At 42.8% G+C, this 24,125-nt stretch overlaps 1 protein-coding gene across 2 annotated transcripts in view; it reads left to right on the forward strand.

Annotated features, from left to right (window-relative positions):
• clstn2a (calsyntenin 2a) overlaps positions 1-24,125 on the forward strand; it is a 273,040-nt gene that overhangs the window by 228,843 nt on the left and 20,072 nt on the right. For both annotated transcript variants that reach the window (XM_024010315.2, XM_024010316.2), the window contains exons 7-8: positions 821-1,078; positions 2,475-2,596. In XM_024010315.2, coding sequence (XP_023866083.1) covers positions 821-1,078; positions 2,475-2,596 — 380 coding nt within the window. The remainder of the gene's footprint in view (positions 1-820; positions 1,079-2,474; positions 2,597-24,125) is intronic.

Genomic DNA, 24,125 nt, shown 5'->3' on the forward strand with positions numbered 1-24,125 from the left:
ATGAAATGTTTGTTTTAAAAAAAGATGAAAAGAAGAGAGGGGTCATGGAKTTGACAACCCCTCTGAAAACTGTACATAGTGAGAGTATGAGACTGAATCTCATCAACTTCTCACGATCACAGTGAAAGTCCTGAGAGAGTTAAGAGGCCTGGGTGTGTATTTATGCTGGCCTATCAATTGATAGACATAAATGTTGTATAGCTTAAAAGAGCCAGCTTGTTTCTTCTGAAGGGTGGGCAGGGCGGGAATTTGGTGGTGAGAACCAAGGGTCCTAACAAACTGGGTCATTCACCACTCATCAGCTTCAGACAGTCACCCCTTGTGTGACATGGAGAGGTTGATGCTGTGAAATATCTTAACCATAGAAAACTGTTCAGTTCACAACAGTTCCACATCMTATTTCTGTACTGTTGCATTCTAAACTCACTAAACTTCTAAACACCTTGCATGGACATCGTAGGATTAGAGGGTTTTAGATAACTTCCAAGTCAAACGTTAGAAATACTGTGTCAGTAAATGTGTACAGTACATCCACTGTATATCAACCATATACACACTATACATTTGTATATCTGTTCATTCTCTAATAGCTCTATGCTCACTCTACCTACTTGTATGTAAACTTTGTTTAAACTCTGTTGTCTGTATTTTGTCTTTCACTAGCAGCACCATATCACCAAGTAAAGTTCTGAGTATGTGTAAATGTACTTGGTGAATAAAGGTGATTTTGAATCTGATCAGTCTCCTTTTAACCTGGTGCCACTTTTCGTGTGTGAGGATGTCACCGACTGATTATACTCGTTTTCAATTCCTCTTCTAGGTGCGGCGTCCGGCAGCACGGACCTCCTCCCCGCCCCCAGCGTCTCCACCAATTGGACGGCCTCACTGCTGACGGACAGCGGGCGGGACAGTGACCTCATCTTCAACTTCGACGGGCGGCAGGCGGCCAACGTGCCAGAGCGGGTGGTTCCACAGAACCTGACTGACCAGTTCACCATCGCCACGTGGATGAAACACGGGCCCAGCCCCGGTCTGAGAGCTGAGAAGGAGACCCTGCTCTGCAACTCCGACAAGACCGGTGAGAACAGGAAGGAGTTGAGTTGGGAGATTTAGTCCATCCTAGGTCATTGTTCATGAAATCAGGATTTTATGGTGGTGAGGCTTTTTGTTTCCTGTCACGTGATTTTGAGAGAAAGTCAATGTAATTTTTACAGCTACCATTTATGGTTTAGAACCCCAAAAATTAACCAAAGACCTTTAGCTACTATTTATTATGATGATTTCAAAAGGTGCGTTGTAGCACAGTAGCAAATGCTGTCCAACGTCAGGACAGTTGGTGTCCAATGTGGGACACAGGGACATTTTGTGCCAAATCTGGAGTAGTGATGGCGTAGTCACATACAGTGCTTTTAGAAAGTATTCACACACTTTTTGGGGGTTGATGGTGGTAGTCACATAGATGCACAGATTGTTTTGTCGTCTGTCGACCACTTCTAGTTACAGAGTTAGATTGAGTGAAGCTGTGAGGGTTTGGCTGGAGACAGGCAGCCTTATTGATGTGAGGGTTTGGCTGTGAGGGTTTTGGCTGGAGACAGGCAGCCTTATTGATGTGAGGGTTTGGCTTGGGACAGCGAGTCTTATTGATGTGAGGGTTTGCTGTGAGGGTTTGGCTGGAAGACAGGCAAGCCTTATTGATGGTGAGGTTTGGCTGTGAGGGTTTGCTGGGGAACAGCCAGCCTTATGATGTGAGAGGTTTGGCTGGAGAAAGGCCAGCCTTATTGATTGTGAGGGTTTTGGCTGTGGAGGGTTTGGCTGGAGACAGGCAGCCTTATGATGTGAGGGTTTGGCTGTGAGGGTTTGGCTGGAGACAGGCAGCCTTATTGATGTGAGGGGTTTGGCTGGAGACAGGCGCTTATTGATGGAGGGTTTGGCTGTGAGGGTTTGGCTGGAGACAGGCAGCCTTATTGATGTGAGGGTTTGGCTGTGAGGGTTTGGCTGGAGACAGGCAGCCTGACAGGCTCTTATTGATCCCATCGATCACGCCGCTCACACTGAGAGAAAAGGAGGGTCCATCAATACGCACGGCCAAAAGAGCCCTGTGTCAGCCCAGCGGCTCCCAGGAAAAGCACGGGGGGGGGGGGGTTATGATGCGACAATGGCACAGGGAGCATGTGACATTTATTGAGCAGCCTCGTGAAGGTGGCAGGATTTATTTCAAAATGGCACATGTCAATAGCATTTACAGGACGTACCGCATTAACAAGCCCCTTTGCCCATAATGACAGACATCCTTTTAGATAGAGCACTGCTTTAGGAGAGCATTTGTAGAATATCATTTATTTTCACTCTTAACTGGAATATAGCTTTTTGGTCAGATAAGGTCCATTATATAATATAGTCGGATAAAGTCCAATATAATTATAGTTTCATACAGTAGAAGTAAAGTATCTATGTTTTTCCGTATCCTTGTGCAGAGATGAACAGGCATCACTACTCCCTGTACGTCCACAACTGCCGTCTGGTGTTCCTACTCAGGAGAGACTTCACCCAGGTGGACAATTTCCGCCCCGCAGAGTTCCACTGGAAACTGGAGCAGGTGAGCTGACCTTTGACCCAGTAGTCAAGTCATGATGATGGGAACCTCCACTGGGCCTATGTTCCCATGTCCATAGTAGGACACCACTTAGAATACATGCCTTATATAATGGTAGGGGCTAGGGGAGTGGGAATTGTGTCTTTGACTTTCTCAAATTGGTAAACAGTCAATATGTTACCCATTGGACAATGCTGCTTTGCTAAATTAACTTGAGGTGGGTAAGGCTTAAAAGTGAGTAGCTACTATTGTGTTGCTTTGGAAGTCTTGTGTTGGTAAATGACTATCCCAGTCATGTCTGTCTCACTGAGTTTTTCCTCAGGTAGGCAAACAGCAGTAGAGCAGTAGATTTTCTTTGCGAGACATCTTTCGTTGTTTGTAGGTACTGTGTTATAATACCACCTCTCATCTCCTGCAATGGTTAGCTCTGTGTGTGTGGGTCTGCCTGAGGGCCTTGGTTTGTGGCGTTTTTCTCCAGGTGAAGGACTATCATTACTGCTGCAGTAAGAGATCATTGCTGTGGAGAAGTCTTCATCCTGATTGCCTCTACTCCTCTCCCCGCAGCAGGAGATAAGAGGATAGGATATAGCACACACAAGTAATAGCTCACCTAGTCTTTCTTCTGTGTTTATGTTTCAGAAAGTTGATGAACTAAATTACTGAGAAAGCCATTATTTCAGTACAACACAGCATATATACTGTTTGTGTGAAAAATGCCCAAATGCCAAAGAACTAGCGGGGTCTTTGATATAGAAAACCAGGTGTCATTTTCTTCAAAAGGAATATAAATGAMTAAAGACCAAGTATGTGGCCGTGTTGCTAAGAAACTTACGGTAGGATAATTTACTTTAGTCAGTCATGATAAAAATGAGACAGGCAAAATTACTGTAATAGTCRTTTTTGTTCATTTATTCATAATCAAGTAGTGTGCTTTTAAGTCCCTGAAGCACAAAAAGAGCCAATATGGTGGTGCACATTTGCTCTCAGTGTACTCTCACAATATATAGGTTGCGGCCCAATAAGCTATCCTTCCTGTGCACTCGTTCACTACTCCCCACACATGTAGAAGTATGGGATTGGTGTAGACACAGGCTAGAGGGAGTTTCCATATAACAGTCATTTCCTTTCAAATCAATGAAGGGAAGTGAACACACTTTTGGAGAAAAAAAGAAAATATTKGGACGCAACCATAACCTTTTACTCCTTTATATAGACCTATATTTAAAATGTGTAACAATGTAAACTGTTTAATTCCATGACTATACAATTACAAAACAATGAAGTGACTAATGTCGCAACGTGAGCATACAGTAGTGTCATTGCGGTGTTACTACACAGCTAATCACCATCTGTAACAAAGCAACAGTTTTACTAGAATATCAGGCTGGTCTAACAAGTGTATAGGAAACAGTTTACTAGAATATCAGGCTGGTCAAAAAGTATAGGAACAGTTTACTAGAATATCAGGCTGGTCTAACAAGTATAGGGAACAGTTTACTAGAATATCAGGCTGGTCTAACAAGTATAGGGAACAGTTACTAGAAGTATCAGGCTGGTCTAACAAAAGTATAGGGAACAGTTTACTAGAATATCAGGCTGGTCTAACAAGTATAGGGAACAGTTTACTAGAATATCAGGCTGGTCTAACAAGTATGGATCCTCGCTGTCTATAATGGCCGGGAGCAATTGAGTTGTTTGCTGTAGGTCAAAGGAGGAAAAGTAATTTTTTCTCCATGCCAACGTTATTTTCTCCTAAGAGGCTGCTATGACTAAGAGAAGGGGTTGCAGGAAACAGATTCAGCTGCTTCGGTAAACAAACAAAGTCAATACAAAGCCTCCACAAAACATCGGCCAGGCATGAGACAGGCTGGGGGAGCATAGGGAGGAGGCTACATGCTACATCACTACCCTAACTCATCACCCTAAAGTTAAAAGAGGACATTGGATGCTAACATTAGCTCTTGGTTTTAGATGTTTTGAAAATGGAGCGACCACTTTCGACATTTTCCAGGCTTGTGCGTTTTATCTTAACGATCCAACACTTTTTATTATCTCTGTTCTTTGTCTATCATTTAGGTGTGTGTGTGTGTGTGTGTGTGTGTGTGTGTGTGTGTGTGTGTGTGTGTGTGTGTGTGTGTGTGTGTGTGTGTGTGTGTGTGTGTGTGTGTGTGTGTGTGTGTGTGTGTGTGTGTGTGTTTCCTTTGATATCTCTGTCTTTCTTGTTGCTGACAGTTAATACAATATGGGGTCCTTGATTCTGTGGTACACATTATAGTGCTGTGTCACCACGGGAACAGAAGTCTACAATTCCCTTTCTTCTCTCCAAAATGGCCGACAGGATGTGGGAGTCATTTTGAACATGTTTATTAGGTCCTGTAGTTGAGTGGTTTGGAATGTAATACGGTACAGTTGTAATGCAGTACTGTCATGCAGTCTAATTGTGAGGACAGATGCTGGGAGACGAGAATCAAGTACAGGGAGGGAATATTTAAAAAATAACCSACATGAAGCAAAACAGGGACAGCGGAAACATAACGACATTAATGCTGACACGAGGATGAAACTGAGAAATAGACAAATATAGGGGATGCGTGTAACGATGGYGACAGGTGTGCGTAATGATGGACCGCCTGGCGCCTGAGAGCGCCAGAGAAGGGGATCGGGAGCAGGCGTGACACTAATGGGCACACCATAGGTCAAGTTCACAATTCACACAGAGCCATAACTTTGAATGTGACTGTGATGCAGACTATTGTATGAGAGCGGAGCAGACTACTGAATCAGTTCAGACCATAGTATGAGTAGCAAGGCCATGTCTATGACAGACTGACAGCAGGCCAGTGTTCCACAAAGTGACAGGCTCTACTTACTGGTTGAAGGGTGCAGGCTGCTGCAGTATGTGAGGTGCCACAATGACAGCGTCTGTGTGTGTGCRTGTTTACATGTGGTTACACGTGTGTGCGTACGTGCATATGTATACATGTGTGTTTGTTAGCCAATCAGTCCAGTCAGCTCCCATTAGGTCTAAGGCATTGGGTTTTGAGTGTGTATGACACCCTTGCACTGATTAAGATCACTATTGGTCAATTGAACACAAGGTCCAACCAAAATTTGACTTCCGCTTTTAACCCAACCCCTCCGAAAGACACAATACAGGTTTTTAGAGAGGTGCGGGGGGGGGGCGCCACACTGGGCGCTCGGAATTGTTAAGTGCCTTCCTCAAGGGCACAACAGCAGGCAATGGCATCTAGGAGTTGATACCAGCAACCCTCTGGTTGCCAGCTCACTTCCTGACAGATTCTTCCCATCGGACCCGGGAATTGAACTGGCAACCCTCTGGGCCACCTGCCGTGTGTGTGTGTGTGCGTGTACGTGTGCGTGTGCGCGTGTGTGTGTGTACGTGTGTGCGTGTGTGCGTGTGTGTGTTTTTCCATCGGCAGAATAGCACTCTCTTTCTTCCTCTCTCTGGACGGTAGACATTAAAGGAGGGGAGGGAAAGAAGGKAGGGATGGAAGAGGAGTAGAGCCTCTTTAGGTAGATAATAAGCGGGAGGGAGAGAGAGAGCGAGAGAGAGAGAAAGGTGTCACAGCTGAATCCTGCACTCCATGTTCCATCAGCAAGCTTCCGCTGCAACTCCATTTAGCCCTATTGATTTTGCAATCTTCCTTCCTCCTTTCTCCAAATGAGAGAAAGAGAGAGAGAGAAAGAAAGAAAGAGTGCTATTCTGCCAATGGAACAGAGTGAGAGCGTGCCATCCATTCACTATTCACCTGACAGGCATACACGCACACACGAGCCACACAAACACACTCAGTTACGCACACACACTTTTCTCTTTCTCTCCCCTCCCTTTTCCTCCCTTCCCCCCGTTAATGGACTTAGCGATGGATCACTCCGATCTACGCACCTATTATTCACTCCACACTCCCCGAGCACAAAATGGCTATCAGCAGCCTCTCCTTTAGTCCCTACTGAACATAACCTAACACACTGCCACAAAATCACACTACACACTGCCACAAAATCACACTTGACACTAAACAAAGCCACACTACCACAAAGCCACACTACACACTGCCACAGTCACACTAGACACTGCCACAAAGAAACACTACACAAAAGTCCACACTACAACACTGCCACAAAGTCACACTAGACACTGCGCCAAAGTCACACTAGACACTAACACAAAGTCACACTAGACACTACCACAAGCCACACTCACACTGCCACAAAGTCACAACTAAGACACTGCCACAAAGTCACACTAGACACTAACACAAAAGTCACACTAGACCCTAACCACAAAGCCAACTACAACACTGGCACACAAGTCCACTAGACACTGCCAAAATCCGCACTTACAACACAAAGTCACACTAGACACTGCCACAAAGCAAACACTACACAAAGCCACACTACCACAAAGCCACACATACACACTGCCACAAAGTCACACTAGACACTGCACAAAGTCACACTAGACACTAACACAAAAGTCCACACTAAGACACTACCACAAAGCCACACTACACACTGCCACAAAGTCACACTAGACACTGCCACAAAAGTCACACTAAAACTACCACAAAGCCACGATACACACTGCCACATACACACTACACAAAGCCACACTATGACACTACCACACTACCACAAAGGCAACTACACAAAGCCACACTACACACTGCCACAAAAGCCAACGCTACAACTACACAAGCCACACTACCACAAAGCCACACTAGACACTACCACAAAGCCACACTACACACTGCCACCACAAGCACACTAGACACTGCACAAAGTCACACTACAAACTACCACAAAGCCACGATCACATCACTGCCACACTACACACTATCCTGCACCAATAGCACACTCACACTGCCACAAGCACACCTAGACCAAGCCACACTGCCACAAAGTCACACTAAACCAAACTGCCACAAAGCCACACTACACACTGTCACACTACAAACACTGCCACAAAGCCACACTCCTTCCACAAGCCACACTACGTCGGCCACATAGCACTGAGACACACTGACAACAAGAAGTCACACTCTACAACATCCGTGCCACAGAAGCCACACTACAGAACACTGCCACAAAACCAACACTACAACACCTGGCCACACTACACACCTTGGGCCCGCTGCCCACAGCCACGTACACTACACAGCCAGTAGTGCTACAAACAAACACTGCCACTAAACCACACTACACACTGCCACAAAGCCGCACTGCCACAAAGCCACACTACCACAAAGCCATACTACCATCAAGCCACACGACACACTGCCACTACACACTGCCACACAGCTAAAAACAAACCCCTCAAGATTTGTGGACGTTTTTTATCCCAGCCCTATTTATATGCTTATGAGGCCGTATCGACGCTGACCGCCTAATAAGACCAAGAATAAGAGCCTTGATGGGGTGGCATTGATTTAAACCCATACAAACGAGGTATCATGTATTCTCAGCAGATCGACCCATAGACCGAGGGAGGAAATCTATGAAAACTAGAAGCTGTGAGCCAAGTGCACAGACGAACCAGATATTAATCTCACAGAATCTTGAGATGGCGCATGAGGTCGATGGCCAAAGATTTGTTTGCGTTTGCGGGGTCAACACATTGATTGGCGTCCCGAAGTTATCGCGTATATATATGACTACACCTGATCATCTTAGGACACATCAGAGAAAGGGGGTCGTGATTGGTCCAGTATCTCCTGATCCAACCAATCACATCGGCCGATGCTGAGCAACTCTCAGCACCATTATCATCGCATCTGGCTTCGATTGCTGGCCCGGGTGGTACTAGCAGAAAATTACTCTCAGCGCTTGTCAATACAACATCTATTGAGTGCTTATCTGCTTACATCTACTTATGCCATTAGGGCGGCGCACATTTGGTCCAGCATCGTCCGGGTTACGGGAGGGTTTGGCCAGGGTAGGCCGTCATTGTAAAATAAGAATTAGTTCTTAACTGACATGCCTAGTTAAATAAAATATATATATATATTTACCATGCTGGGTGACACCCCTCCTTTCGTACCCCCACCCTGTTAAGAAGCTCCATTGTTTTGGATGAGATTGATTGGGCTCGGTGCTCTGTTTGGTGTAGATAGAGAATGGATGGAAGGGAATCAGTTCCATTCAATGTGTGATTTAGCGCCTATCCGGACTAGGCTGCCTAATTGAATTGATTCATGGTTGCACATAGAGTGATTTGTAAGGCATGGACACTTAGAAGTGTGGCTCTCTGTTGCGCTATTGTCACAATCGTCTGTAGAATAAACAGACCAAGGCGTAGTGTGCTCTGAGTTCCACATCTTTTATTTTGTGAAACTAAAAAAAGAAAAAAAAGAAACCAACAATGACCGTGCAGTACTGAGGTGCCACATGCACTGACTCAAAACAAGATCCCACAAAAAAACAGTGGAGAAATGGCTGCCTGTATATGATCCCCAATCAGAGACAACGATAAACAGCTGCCTCTGATTGGGAACCATACCAGGCCAACATAGACATAAAACAGGTGAAGGAGTCAATCGCAGGAGAGCAGAGATGTCGACGCCGGCCTGTTGTGCTATGACTCACAAGAAAACGATATATTAAAAATATATWTWTTTTTTAATTTCACCTTTATTTAACCAGGTAGGCCAGTTGAGAACAAGTTCTCATTTACGACTGCGACCTGGCCAAGATAAAGCAAAGCAGTGCCGACAAAAACAACAACACAGAGTTACACATAAACGAAAATACAGTCAATAACACAAAATAAAAGAAAAATAGAAGAATCTATTTACAGTGTGTGTAAATGTAGAAGGGTAGRGAGGTAGGCAATAAATAGGCCCTAGAGGCGAAAATAATTACAATTTAGCATTAATACTGGAGTGATAGATGTGCAGATGATGATGTGCAAGTAGAGATACTGGGGTGCAAAAGAGCAAGAAGGTAAGTAATAATATGGGGATGAGGTAGTCGGGTGTGCTATTTACCGATTGGCTGTGTACAGGTACAGTGATCGGTAAGCTGCTCTGACAGCTGATCCTTAAAGTTAGAGAGGGAGATATAAGACTCCAGCTTCAGAGATTTTTGTAATTCGTTCCAGTCATTGGCAGCAGAGAACTGGATGGAAAGGCAGCCAAAGTAAGTGTTGGCTTTGGGGATGACCAGTGCAACATATATGCTGGAGCACGTGCTACAGGTGGGTGTTGCTATGGTGACCAGTGAGCTGAGATAAGGCGGGGCTTTACCAAGCAAAGACTTATAGATGACCTAGAGCCAGTGGGTTTGGCAATGGATATGTAGTGAGGGCCAGCCAACGAGAGCATACAGGTCGCAGTGGTGGGTAGTATATGGGGCTTTGGTGATAAAACGGATGGCACTGTGATAGACTACATCCTGTTTGCTGAGTAGAGCGTTGGGGGTTATTTTGTAAATGACATCGCCGAAGTCAAGGATCGGTAGGATAGTCAGTTTTACGAGGGTATGTTTGGCAGCATGTGTGAAGGAGGCTTTGTTGCGAAATAGGAAGTTGATTCTAGACTTAATTTTGGATTGGAGATGCATAATGTGAGTCTGGAAGGAGAGTTTACAGTCKAACCAGACACCTAGGTATTTGTAGTTGTCCAACATATTCTAGGTCAGAACCGTCCAGAGTAGTGATGCTAGTCGGGTGGGAGGGTGCGGGCAGCAATCGGTTGAAGAGCATGCACTTGGGCCTCCCGGGTGGCGCAGTGGTCTTGGGCACTGCATCGCAGTGCTAGCTGCGCCACCAGAGTCTCTGGGTTCGCGCCCAGGCTCTGTCGCAGCCGGCCGCGACCGGGAGGTCCGTGGGGCGACGCACAATTGGCATAGCGTCGTCCGGGTTAGGGAGGGTTTGGCCGGTAGGGATATCCTTGTCTCATCGCGCTCCAGCGACTCCTGTGGCGGGCCGGTCGCAGTGCGCGCTAACCAAGGGGGCCAGGTACACGGTGTTTCCTCCGACACATTGGTGCGGCTGGCTTCCGGGTTGGAGGCGCGCTGTGTTAAAGAAGCAGTGCGGCTTGGTTGGGTTGTGCTTCGGAGGACGCATGGCTTTCGACCTTCGTCTCTCCCGAGCCCGTACGGGAGTTGTAGCGATGAGACAAGATAGTAATTACTAGCGATTGGATACCACGAAAATTGGGGAGAAAATGGGATAAAAAAATAAATTTWAAAAATTWAAAAAWWTWAAATTAAAAAGAAGAGCATGCACTTAGTTTAACTAGCATTTAAAAGCAGTTGGARGCCACGGAAGGAGTGTTGTATGGCGTTGATGCTCGCTTGGAGGTTTGCTAGCACAGTGTCCAAAGAAGGGCCAGATGTATACAGAATGGTGTCGTCTGCGTAGAGGTGGATCAGAGAATCACCAGCAGCAAGAGCGACATCATTGATATATACAGAGAGAAGAGTTGGCCCGAGAGTTGAACCCTGTGGCACCCCCATAGAGACTGCCAGAGGTCCGGACAACAGGCCCTCCGATTTGACACACTGAACTCTATCTGAGAAGTAGTTGGTGAACCAGGCGAGGCAGTCATTTGAAAAACCAAGGCTGTTGAGTCTGCTGATATGAATGCGGTGATTGACAGAGTCGAAAGCCTTGGCCAGGTCGATGAAGACGGCTGCACTGTACTGTCTTTTATCGATGGTGGTTATGATATCGTTTAGGACCTTGAGCATGGCTGAGGTGCACCCATGACCAGCTCTGAAACCAGATTGCATAGTGGAGAAGGTACGGTCGGATTCAAAATGGTTGGTGATCTGATATTAACTTGGCTTTCAAAGATTTTAGAAAGGCAGGGCAGGATGGATATAGGTCTATAACAGTTTGGGTCTAGAGTGTCTCCACCTTTGAAGAGGGGATGACCGCGGCAGCTTTCCAATCTTTGGGGATCTCAGACGATATGAAAGAGAGGTTGAACAGGCTAGTAATATGGGTTGCAACAATTTCGCGGATAATTTTAGAAAGAGAGGGTCCAGATTGTCTAACCCGGCTGATTTGTAGGGAATATATGAGTAGCTCCAGTATGTTTCTTTTAACACTCTCTAAATTACCTTTGGCTACGTCTTTTTTGAGACCTACAACAGAGTCTACAGGACCAGCCATATAGTGTGCTTTGTTTAGTTTTCTCAAAGCCATGGAGTAAGGTGTATTTGATGTCACCTTCGCCAAGCTCTGTGACAAGTAAACTCAACAAAATGAGAGAATAAAAAAGAGAAAAACATGAGCCGAATCTCAGCTCTCTGTATTCAGCTGGCAGACTTATTGACACTCTCTCTTTCTCCCTCTCTTCTCTGGGATAAAAGCCCATTCCTGATGTACCTAAAGGGCTGTTTAAAGCTTGAAATAATCATGAATACTAAATTATTCAGACAGACTACAGCTCTATCGCCACATTAACAGAGCAAATTCCACTCATCTGCCAGAGAGAGGGAGGGGAGAGAGAGAGATAAAGGTAGAGCATGTGAGTATGAGAGAGAAAATAAAAGAGAGAGATTTCATTTCAAAGGTTCCAACAAAAATCCTTTCATCAAAGAGCCTGTAAAATCAGACTGTCCTTAATTCAGTAAACAGGACGTGTTTGGAGTGGGGCAATGATTTCTTTGGCTGGATATCCTAGCGCTCACCGCCCAACATCAATTAGGATGTGCACGCTATTMCTTCTGGTCTCTAGGAAGCCAAAAAGGGTCCCTCTTGGGACAGAAAGGGGCTGGGGCACAGATCTCCAAACCCACAAAAGTAAGTTGAGTGTACACTTTTGCTAGGACTTTTCTCAGAAAATATACTCCTACCTATATATCAAAAGTAATTACATGTCATATTTTCCAGTCAGCTCTTTTATTAACCAAGATGTGCGTCTTTAAATTCCCTCCCCCCTCCTATAGTGTTTCGTGCTGCCATGGTTCCATGGTGTATTGAGACACATCACTCTGTACCTCTGCAGAGGCTAGAACTGAATCACCTTGGTGCCATTGCTCTGCCATGTAATGGACTGGCATTAATAATGCAGGGGTACAACAGTGGGTCGCACCCAGGGAGGGGAGGGGGACGGGAGGGGGATGGGAGGAGGAACACACCTATAGTGCAGTCTCTCTCTCTCACACACACACAGTCTCTTACAAAGTTAGGCCAGGAATATACAGTAACACATACATGTGTGTTAGCTAGTTGGTTAGCTTAACGGTTGTCACATCATTAAGTCAGTCAGTCACATCCGTCAGTCAGTCAGTCAGTCAGTTGATCAGTTGATCAGTTGATCTATTAAACAATGGATTATATACTGAACAAAAACGCAACATGTGGGCCTCCCGAGTGGTGCAGTGGTCTAAGGCACTGCATCGCAGTGCTAGCTGTGCCACTAGAGATTCTGGGTTTGAGCCCAGGCTCTGTCGCAGCCGGCCGCGAACGGGAGGCCCATGGAGCGCCGCACAATTGGCCCAGCGTCGTCCGGGTTAGGGAGGGTTTGGCCTGCAGGCATATCCTAGTCTCATCGCGCACTAGCGACTCCTGTGGCGGGCCGGGCGCAGTGCACGCTGACACGGTCGCCAGGTGTACGGTGTTTCCTTAGTGCGACACATTGGTGCGGCTGGCTTCCGGGTTGGATGGGCATTGTGTCAAGAAGCAGTGCGGCTTGGTTGGGTTGTGTTTCGGAGGACGCATGGCTCTCGACCTTCGCCTCTCCTTAGTCCGTACGGGAGTTGCAGCGATGAGACAAGACTGTAACTACTACCAATTGGATACCACGAAATTGGGGAGAAAAAAAGGGGTGAACAAAAAAACATTAAAAAATTAAATAAAAAAACGCAACATGTAAAGTGTTGGTTTCTTGAGCTGAAAAAAAATATTACAGAAATTTTCCATACGCACAAAACCTTATTTCTCTCAAATGTTGTGCAGAAATGTGTTTACAATCCTGTTAGTGAGCATTTCTCCTTTGCCAAGATAATCCCTCCACCTGACAGGTGTGGCATATTAAGAAGCTGATTAGACTACATGATCATTACACAGGTGCACCTTGTGCTGGGGAAAATAAAAGGCCACTCTAAAATATGCAGTTTGTCACACAAAGCCACAGATGTCTCAAGTTTTGAGGGATCAAGGGAAATGCAATTGGCATGCTGACTGCAGGAATGTCCACCAGAGCAGTTGCCAGAGAATTTAATGGTAATTTCTCTACCATAAGCATCGTTTTAGAGAATTTGGCAGTACATCCAATTGGCGTTACAACCACAGACCACGTGTAACCACGCCATTTCAGGTCCACCACATCCGGCTTCTTTACCTGCGGGATCATCTGAGACACGCCACCCAGACACCTGATGAAACTGAGGAGTATTTCTGTCTGTAATATAGCCCGTTTGTGGGACAAACCCATTCTGATTGGCTGGGTCTGGCTCCCAAATGGGTCGGCCAATGCCCTCCCATGGCTTCGCCCCTGCCCAGTCATGTGAAATCTATAGATTARGGCCTAATGAATGTATTTAATTTGCCTTATTTCCTTATATGAACTGTAATTCAGTAAAATCATTGAAATTGTTGCATTTATATTTTTTGTTCAGTAAAGTATAGGACATATAGAATGAACCATGCTCTTGCAGACTTTTTTTTTGTCAAACAGACTCTTCTTCCTGACAGGCTATTGACAAGTAGCTGATACTGGCCTCCAGACTACACTGGCAAACTTTCACTGAGGCTTACCCATAAGCCCCTTTTGGCTCATAACGATCACATAACATGAACGGGGCCATTTGGTATGCATGGACGAGAGTCTAACCTTCTCTCTAGTCTACACAGATCTTGATCCTACTCCTTTAAATGACAGTGTAACATGCTTCCCATGACAGCTCCACCCAACAGACTCAGCTCCCTTATGTTGGTAATTGTAGATAGTCAGTGGACTCAGAGGAGGCTGGAGAGCTGATCCCATCCCTCTCTGGATAATGCYATGTTTTAATGCAATGTTCAGCTGGTGGGTGTGTGTGTGCATCTAAAGCAGGCTAGCGTGCTGCAGGGCTAACAGAGAAACACTCCCTGAATCATTAAAATCCTTAAGAGTCAATCTAAATAACATAATAAAATAATTCCCATCAAAATCTGTCAATTTATGCTCCAGATATCTGGGGCTGCGTCTCAATACAACACGTGGGCCTTCCGCATCTGCGATGGAAGGTGGCAGAGCTACAGTGGTGTTTGTCAAACCATAAGGTATCCTGAAAACCATAAGGTATCCTGAAAACCATAAGGTATCCTGAAAACCATAAGGTATCCTGAAAACCATAAGGTATCCTGAAAACCATAAGGTATCCTGAAAACCATAAGGTATCCTGAAAACCATAAGGTATCCTGAAAACCATAAGGTATCCTGAAAACCGGTCTTCTCACCAAAACATCTGAAGCAGGTCATGTGGATGTGCCAACTTCTGTCTGTAGTGTACAAACCGTTTGGGCTACAAACTAATATGACCACACTTTGGAAACGAGAGGCTCTCACGAACACGATGGTGTTCTCTGTTTTGCGCTATGACCCCCACAGGTAACCCATACAAATGAATGGAAGTATTGGAGGTAGTTTTGTGCCCAAAAAAAACACATATTTCCAGAGCTTTCTTATACAGTATCTCCTAGATATACAGTGCATTCAGAAAGTATTCAGACCCCTTGACTTTTTCCACATTCTGTTACGTTACAGTCTTGTTCTAAAAATCATTCAATAGTTTYCCCCCTCATCAATCTACACACAATACCCCAAAATGACAAAGCAAAAGCTRATTTTTTGACATTTTTGCAAATAAAAAAATTCTAAATGAAATATCACATTTACATAARTATTCAGACCTTTTACTCAGTACTTTGTTGAATCACCTTTGGCAGTGATTACAGCCTGAAGTCTTCTTGGGTATGACACTACAAGCTTGACACAACAGCTGTATTTGTGGATTTTCACCCATTCTTCTCTGCAGATCCTCTCAAGCTCTGTCAGGTTGGATGGGGAGCGTCGCTGCACAGCTATTTCCAGGTCTTTCCAAAGATGTTCGGTTGGGTTCTGGCTGGGCCACTCAAGGACATTCAGAGACTTGTACCGAAGCCACTCCTGTGTTGTCTTGGCTGTGTGCTTAGGGTCGTTGTCCTGTTGGAAGGTGAACCTTTGCCCCGGTCTGAGGTCCTGCGCGCGCTAGAGCAGGTTTTCATCAAGGATCTCTCTATACTTTGCTCCGTTCATCTTTCCCTTGATCCTGATTAGTCTCCCAGTTCCTGCCGCTGAAACCCATCCCCACAGCATGATGCTGCCACCACCATGCTTCACTGTAGGGATGGTGCCAAGTTTCCTCCATATGTGACGATTGGCATTCAGGCCAAAGATTCAATCTTGGTTTCATTAGACCAGAGAATCTCGTTTCTCATGGTCTGAGAGTCTTTTAGGTGCCTTTYGGCAAACTCCAGGCAGGCTGTCATGTGCCTTTTACTGAGGAGTGGCTTCCGTCTGGCTGCTCTATCGTAAAGGCCTGATTTGGTCGAGTGTTGCAGAGATGGTTGTCCTTCTGGAAGGTTCTCCCATCTCCACAGAGGAACTCTGGAGCTTGTTCWCCTCCCTGACCAAGGCCMTTCTCCCCCGATTGCTCAGTTTGGCCGGGCAGCCAGCTCTAGAAACAATCTTGCTGGTTCCAAACTTCTTCCATTTAGGAAGGATGGAGGCCACTGTGTTCTTGGGGACCTTCAATACTGCAGACATTTTTTGGTATATAGACAGGTGTGTGCCTTTCCAAATCATGTCCAATCAATTGAATTTACCACAGGTGGACTCCAATCACATTGTACAAACATCTCAAGGATGATCAATGGAAACAGGATGCACTTGAGCTCAATTTTGAGTCTCATAGCAAAGGGTCTGAATACTTACGTAAATAATATATTTCAGTTTTTTCAAAAATTTCTAAAAACCTGTTTTCGCTTTGTCATTATGGGGTGCTGTGTGTAGATTGATGATAAAAAAAAACATTTAATCAATTTCAGAATAAGGCTGTAACGTATCAAAATGTGGAAAAAGTCAAGGGGTCTGAATACCTTCTGTATGTACTGTGTAGTCCTGTTCAAGTGTTTTGAGACCCAGTGCCACCTGATCAAAATGTACACTATCACCTCCAATAACATTCAAATGTACACTATCACTCCAATAACATTCAAATGTACACACTATCACCTCCAATAACATTCAACTGTACACTATCACCTCCAATAACATTCAACTGTACACTATTACCTCATATCCAATAACATTCAATGTACACTACACTCAATAACATTCAAATGTACACTATCACCTCCAATAACATTCAAAATGTACACTATTACCTCCAATAACATTCAATGTACACTATACCTCCAATACATTCACTGTACACTATACTCCAATAACATTCAAATGTACACTATCACCTCCAATAACATTCAAATTACACATCACTCCAATAAATTCACTGTACACTATTACCTCAATATCATTCAAATGTTACACTATCCCTCCAATAATTCAATGTACACTATTACCTCCAAAACATTCAACTGTACACTATCACCTCCAATAACATTCAAATGTACACTATCACCTCCAATAAACATTCAACTGTAACACTATTCACCTCATATACAATAACATTAAATGTACACTATCACCTCAATAACATTCAATGTACACTATTAACTTCATATACAATAACATTCAAATGTACACTATTCCTACATATACAATAACATTCAAATGTACACTATCACTCCAATAACATTAAAAATGTACACTATTACCTATATACAATAACATTCAAATGTACACTATCACCTCCAATAACATTCAAATGTACACTATTACCTCCAATAAATTCAAATGTACACTATACCTATATACAATAACATTCAAATGTACACTATCACTCAATAACATTAAAATGTACACTATTATCATATACAAAACATTAAAATGTACACTATTACCTCATATACAATAACATTCAAATGTACACTATCACCTCAATAACATTAAAATGTCACACTATTACCTCATATACAATAACATTCAAATGTACACTATTACCTCATATACAATAACATAAATGTCACTATCACCTCATAAATTCAAATGTACACTATCACCTACAATAACATTCAAATGTACACTATTACCTCATATACAATAACATTCAAATGTACACTATACCTAAATAACATTCAAATGTACACTATTACCTCCAATAACATTCAAATGTACACTATCACCTCCAATAACATAAAAATGTACACTATTACCTCATATGCAATAACATTCAGTGTACACTATTACCTCATATACAATAACATCAAATGTACACTATACCACCAATCAAATTCAAAATGTACACTATCACTCCATAACATTCAAATGACACTACCCTCATATCCAATAACATTCAAATGTCCACTATTACCTCATATACAATAACATTCAAATATACACTATTACCTTCAATACATAACATTCAAATGTACACTATCACTTCCAATAACATCAATGTACACTATTACTCATATCAATAACATTCAAATATACACTATCACCTTCAATAACATTCAATGTACACTAATCACTCCCATAACATAAATGTACACTATTACCTCATAACATTAAAATGTACACTATTACCTCATATCCAATAACATCAAATATACACTCACCATAAATCGAATCCTATACTCAATAACATTCAAATGTACACTATCACCTCATATCCAATAACATTCAAATGTACACTATCACCTCATATCCAATAACATTAAATATACACTATCACTCAATAACATTCAAATGTACACTATCACTCCAATAACATTCAAAATACACTATTACCTCATATACAATAACATCAAATGTACACTATTACCTCATATCAATACATTCAAATGTACACTATCACCCTCAATAAACATTCACATTGACACTTTACCTCATTCCAATAACATTCAAATGTACACTATTCCTCATATCCAATCATTCAAATGTACACGTTACCTCATATCCAATAACATTCAAATGTACACTATACCTCATAACAATAACATTCAAATGTACACTGTTACCTCATATCCAATAACATTCAAATATCCACTATACACCATATACAATAACATTCAAATGTACACTTTACCTCTATATACATAACATTCAACATGTACACTATCACCTCAATAACATTCAAATACACTATCACCTCCATAAACATTCAAATGTACACTATCACCTATACCAATAACATTCAAATGTACACTATTACCTCATATACAATAACATTCAAATGTACACTATTACCTCATATACAATAACATTCAAATGTACACTATCACCTCCCAATAACATTCAAATGTACACTATTACCTCATATCAATAACATTCAAATATACATATCACCTTCAATAACATTCAAATGTACACTATCACCCAATAACATTCAAATGTACACTATTACCTCCAATAACATTAAAATGTACACTATTACCTCAATATCAAATTACATCAAATACACTTACCAACAATAACATTCAATGTACACTATCACTCCAATAACATTCAAATGTACACTATCACCTCATATCCAATAACATTCAAATGTACACTATCACCTCATATCAATAACATTCAAATATACACTATCACCTTAAAACATTCAAATGTACACTATCACCTCCAATAACATTCAATATACACTATTACTCATATCCAATAACATTCAAATGTACACTATTACCTCATATGCAATAACATTCAAATGTACACTGTTACCTCATATCCATAACATTCAAATGTACACTATTACTCATATACAATAACATTAAATGTACACTTTACCTCATATCCAATAACATTCAAATATCCACTATTACTCATACAAACATTCAAATGTACACTATTACTCATATACAATAACATTCAAATGTACACTATCACCTCCAATAACATTCAAATGTACCAATATACCTCATATACAATAACATTCAAATGTACACTATTACCTCATATACAATAACATTCAAATGTACACTATTTACCTCATATACATATAACATTCAAATGTACACTATACATCAATAAAATTCAAATGTACACTCACCTCCAATCATTCAAATGTACACATATCCTCCAATAACATTCAACTGTACACTATTACCTCCAATAACATTCAACTGTACACTATTACCTCATATACAATAACATTCAAATGTACACTATTACCTCATATGCAATAACATTAAAATGTACACTATCACCTCATATCCACATAACATTCAAATGTACACTATGTACCTCATATGCCAATAACATTCAAATGTACACTATCACCTCATATCCAATAACATTCAAATGTACCTAACATCAACTATTTTTCCTTAACTCCATTGTTTTATATGACATTCCCTTCTGTGGGCCACTGCAGAAATGTAATAACCCGGGACCGAAACGTGGACTATTAAACTCTCTATTCATTTGACACGACAGTCTTGTAGTTTACACTACTATTTCCACGCTTAATCATTCGTACCAGAGGAAATTACTTAAGAGAGTGTTACACCATTTTCAGCTCTCCGCGAGGGCCTTATTGTTTATGAGTGGCCCGGAAGAGATCTTGACAGTGGGGGCCCCAGAATTCTATTTGACACCATCGGCCCATTTCCAACAGTCAGCCAATCTCATGCTTCAGTAGGCTGTGATGTGTAGCTGTGTACTGGAGCACATATAACATACACTCCTTATCAGGGAGAAGAGAAAGGAGAGGGAGAGCTGTCACCTCATTCCATCCCCTTCTCCCACCTCTATTGTGTCAGAGTCCAGGGTCGTATTCATCAGAGTCCAACAATGCTTTCACAGGAAGTGGGTGGGTCGTTTAGGACCAGAATCACTTTCTGCTAGTGCGTCATAGAAACGGAATTGGTTGAATGGGTCGAACAGATACGCTTTTCTGTCAGGATTTTTGTTATGGTCCACGCTCTTTAGTGGCGTAGCACAATTTTTTTATTGTTTTCAGAAGAACATTACACTTGTGCCTATACGTGGCTAGTGAGCAAGTCAATGGGACACAACACAGTGCAGACCTACTGTATATGCCTGATGAGAGAAAACAGGAATGTCAGTGTGTAGCCTGCAAGGCATTTCTCTCATCTCTCCAAAAAAACTGAAAGGTATCGAGGAAGACCACGCTTTTCACTCCAACCTGTTCTTGGGTTTTTATTCATGTCTTTTGTTAGATCTGAAGGTCAAGATGCAATCTGCTGACAACAGACAGATTAACGGTGAAACCGAAGTGAATCAAGAGGTGGAGAGAAAACAGATGTCTCTGTTGATATTTACACAGTGCCTAGCTGTGTGTGTGTGTCTGCATCTACGTGTGTGTGTGTGTCTGCATCTACGTGTGTGTGTGTCTGCATCTACGTGTGTGTGTGTGTCTGCATCTACGTGTGTGTGTGTGTGTGTCTGCATCTACGTGTGTGTGTGCATGAGACAGATGCAGAGAGATTGATTGTGTGTATGTGTGTGTCAGAGATTGTTTTTATGTGTGAGTGTTTAACTTGCTGATCCTCCTCCTGTCATGCGAAGATTAATGCCTTATGTGTTTTTCATTACAGGGCGCATGTACTGTAAGCTGGTGAAAAATTCTGCGTTCACCGTTCTGTAACAGCTACATAATCACTGCTTTAGGGACATTAGTTATGTTGTGAAGGAGGTATGGAGAATGAACACTGTGTACACCTCACTGTCACATAACACCAGCTAAACCAAAGTGGCATCTTATTCTGTTGTAGTTAAAGTCAAGCATGGATGGCAAACATAAAGTGATGAGGTGATTAAATATTCTCTCTTTGTTGTTGTCCTATAGCTTGATAGGATCTTAGCTTTGAGTTCTGTCAGATAAATAATTCTATAGGAAGACAGACTGCAGATTCTTTCAAACAACAATTTTATTATAAGATTTGCAAAAATGAAGCAATCAACCATCACCAAGAATGGTTCAGAGTTGAAAGCTTAACAAACATAGTCGGGTCTCTGCTTTTATAGAAAAAGTACAAGTGCAGGTCTTTCTCATGGCTACCCATGTATTTCCATGGAAATATAACGTTTATTTGGAAAGTAATAAATAGATATTTTTAAAAGCATTCATGATTTTCGTAAATGTAATATACTAATATGAAATGGTATTACATTTGGTGAAGAGCACATTATGACTTGTTTAGGACTCGAAACTCAAAGTTTAGGACTTGAGACTTGACTTGATACGTCACGGTCTTGACTTGAGAGTTGACTCGGACTTGCCTGTCTTGACTTGGGACTTGAGTGCTAAGACTTGAGACTTACTTGTGACTTGTAAAACAATGACTTGGTCCCACCTCTGCAAAGCCCTGACTCAATCCCATAGAAAATTTGTGGGCAGAACTGAAGAAGCATGTGCGAGCAAGGAGGCCTACAAACCTGCCTCAGTTACACCAGCTCTGTCAGGAGGAATTTACCAAAATTCCCCCAACTTATTGTGGGTAGCTTCCGGAAGGCTACCCGAAACATTTGACACAAGTTAAACAATTGAAAGGCAATGCTACCAAATACTAATTGAATGCATGTAAACTTCTGACCCACTGGGAATGTGATGAAAGAAATAAAAGCTGAAATAAATCATTCACTCTACTATTATTCTGACATTTCACATTCTTCAAATAAAGTGGTGATCCTAACTGACCTAAGACAGGGAATAGGATTAAATGTCAGGAATTGTGAAAAACTGAGTTTAAATGTATTTGGCTAAGGTGTATGTAAACTTCCGACTTCAAGTGTCATATAATAGGTACATTTGTGGACATAAGTCTAACTTACACGACATTTAAGCTTATAGAGTTATCAAAAGTATGATCTATAATTCAACATGCTCAACCACCACCATCAGTACATGTAAGCCAGTCTCTCTGAGATCACTGTGACAGACTTGCTATTTCTCTCCAGGTGAAGAAATGTACACCTGTGTTTCCCAGATGATATCAACCATAGAGACCAGAACAAAACGGCAACAGTAAGGGCAAAGAGGATGGTTAAGACATTTCAAGGAACATTTTAAATGAATACTGCTACATGCTTTTGCTTTAGCTTTCTGTTTGGTGTTTTATGACTGGATTTTTTTTCGCCTGGTGCAAAATGCTTAGTTAGTCAACCTGTCCCATAAAGAGGAATTCAAAGGCCGGTAGAGAGACGGTAGTACCCAGAGAGGGAGATCAGAGGAGGGTCTGTGCAGTGAGGAGTGGCGTGGTATCTCCCTGGAGAGAATAGTCAGAGAGAAGGGAGAGAAGCTACAGAGAGTGGTTGTTCCCAGGAGACATCAGTCAGTTACAGGAGGTCTCTCTGACATTTTACTCTCCACAGCGTGACAGCGACACCTGTGTGTGTGTGTGTGTGTGTGTGTGTGTGTGTGTGTGTGTGTGTGTGTGTGTGTGTGTGTGTGTGTGCCTGCATGCGTCCGTGCACACGTAGGGATGTGTATGTTTATGTGTGGGTGACTACAAGTGCCTTTGTATAGGTATATACAATATATATATTCACATCTATGCCTGCGTGGGCCGCGTATCGGTGTTTACCACTGGGTGGGCCGCGTATCGGTGTTTACCACTGCGTGGGCCGCGTATCGGTGTTTACCACTGCGTGGGCCGCGTATCGGTGTTTACCACTGCGTGGGCCGCGTATCGGTGTTTACCACTGCGTGGGCCGCGTATCGGTGTTTACCACTGCGTGGGCCGCGTATCGGTGTTTACCACTGCGTGGGCCGCGTATCGGTGTTTACCACTGCGTGGGCCGCGTATCGGTGTTTACCACTGCGTGGGCCGCGAATCGGTGTTTACCACTGCGTGGGCCGCGTATCAGTGTTTACCGACAGCGAGCGACCTAATGCGGTCTTACTCACACTGATTAAAGAAAACAACATTTTAAATGATGCCTCATGTTTGTGAGCATGAAAGGCTTCCTGGGTGTGCGAGGCATCAGGGAAGGAGTTAGCCATGCCTGACTGCCTTGTGCGCCGACTAGAGAGGTTGTTCAAGGCTCACTGGTAAATCAGCAGCATGAGATTGCATTACTTGAATGATAAACTCCTCAGAGCACTCTGGAGACATCTACAAACACACTGTTTGACAGTTATCTCCCTCCATATAGTTGATTTAATAGAATGAAGTTTCCCTCAACTTCTGATCTAAAGCCAGTTTGGAATTGAATTGGGAGTTGAAAGCTGATCCTAGCTCTGTGCGTGGGGGATTCTATCCAATCATCTACAGTGCTGCAGTACTACTATTTGACAGCTATCTCCCTCCACAATAGATCTCAACCATGTACGCCGCAATTGCCCCTCAAACATCTAATCCAAGGTCAGTTTCGCAGTGTACCCCCTGATAGTTACAACTTACAGTTGGGGAGTTAAAAGCTGATTCAAGATCAGAGCGTGGGGCCAACTT

This window comes from Salvelinus sp. IW2-2015, linkage group LG19 (assembly GCF_002910315.2).
Source record: "Salvelinus sp. IW2-2015 linkage group LG19, ASM291031v2, whole genome shotgun sequence".
NCBI classification, from domain to species: Eukaryota; Metazoa; Chordata; class Actinopteri; order Salmoniformes; family Salmonidae; genus Salvelinus; species Salvelinus sp. IW2-2015.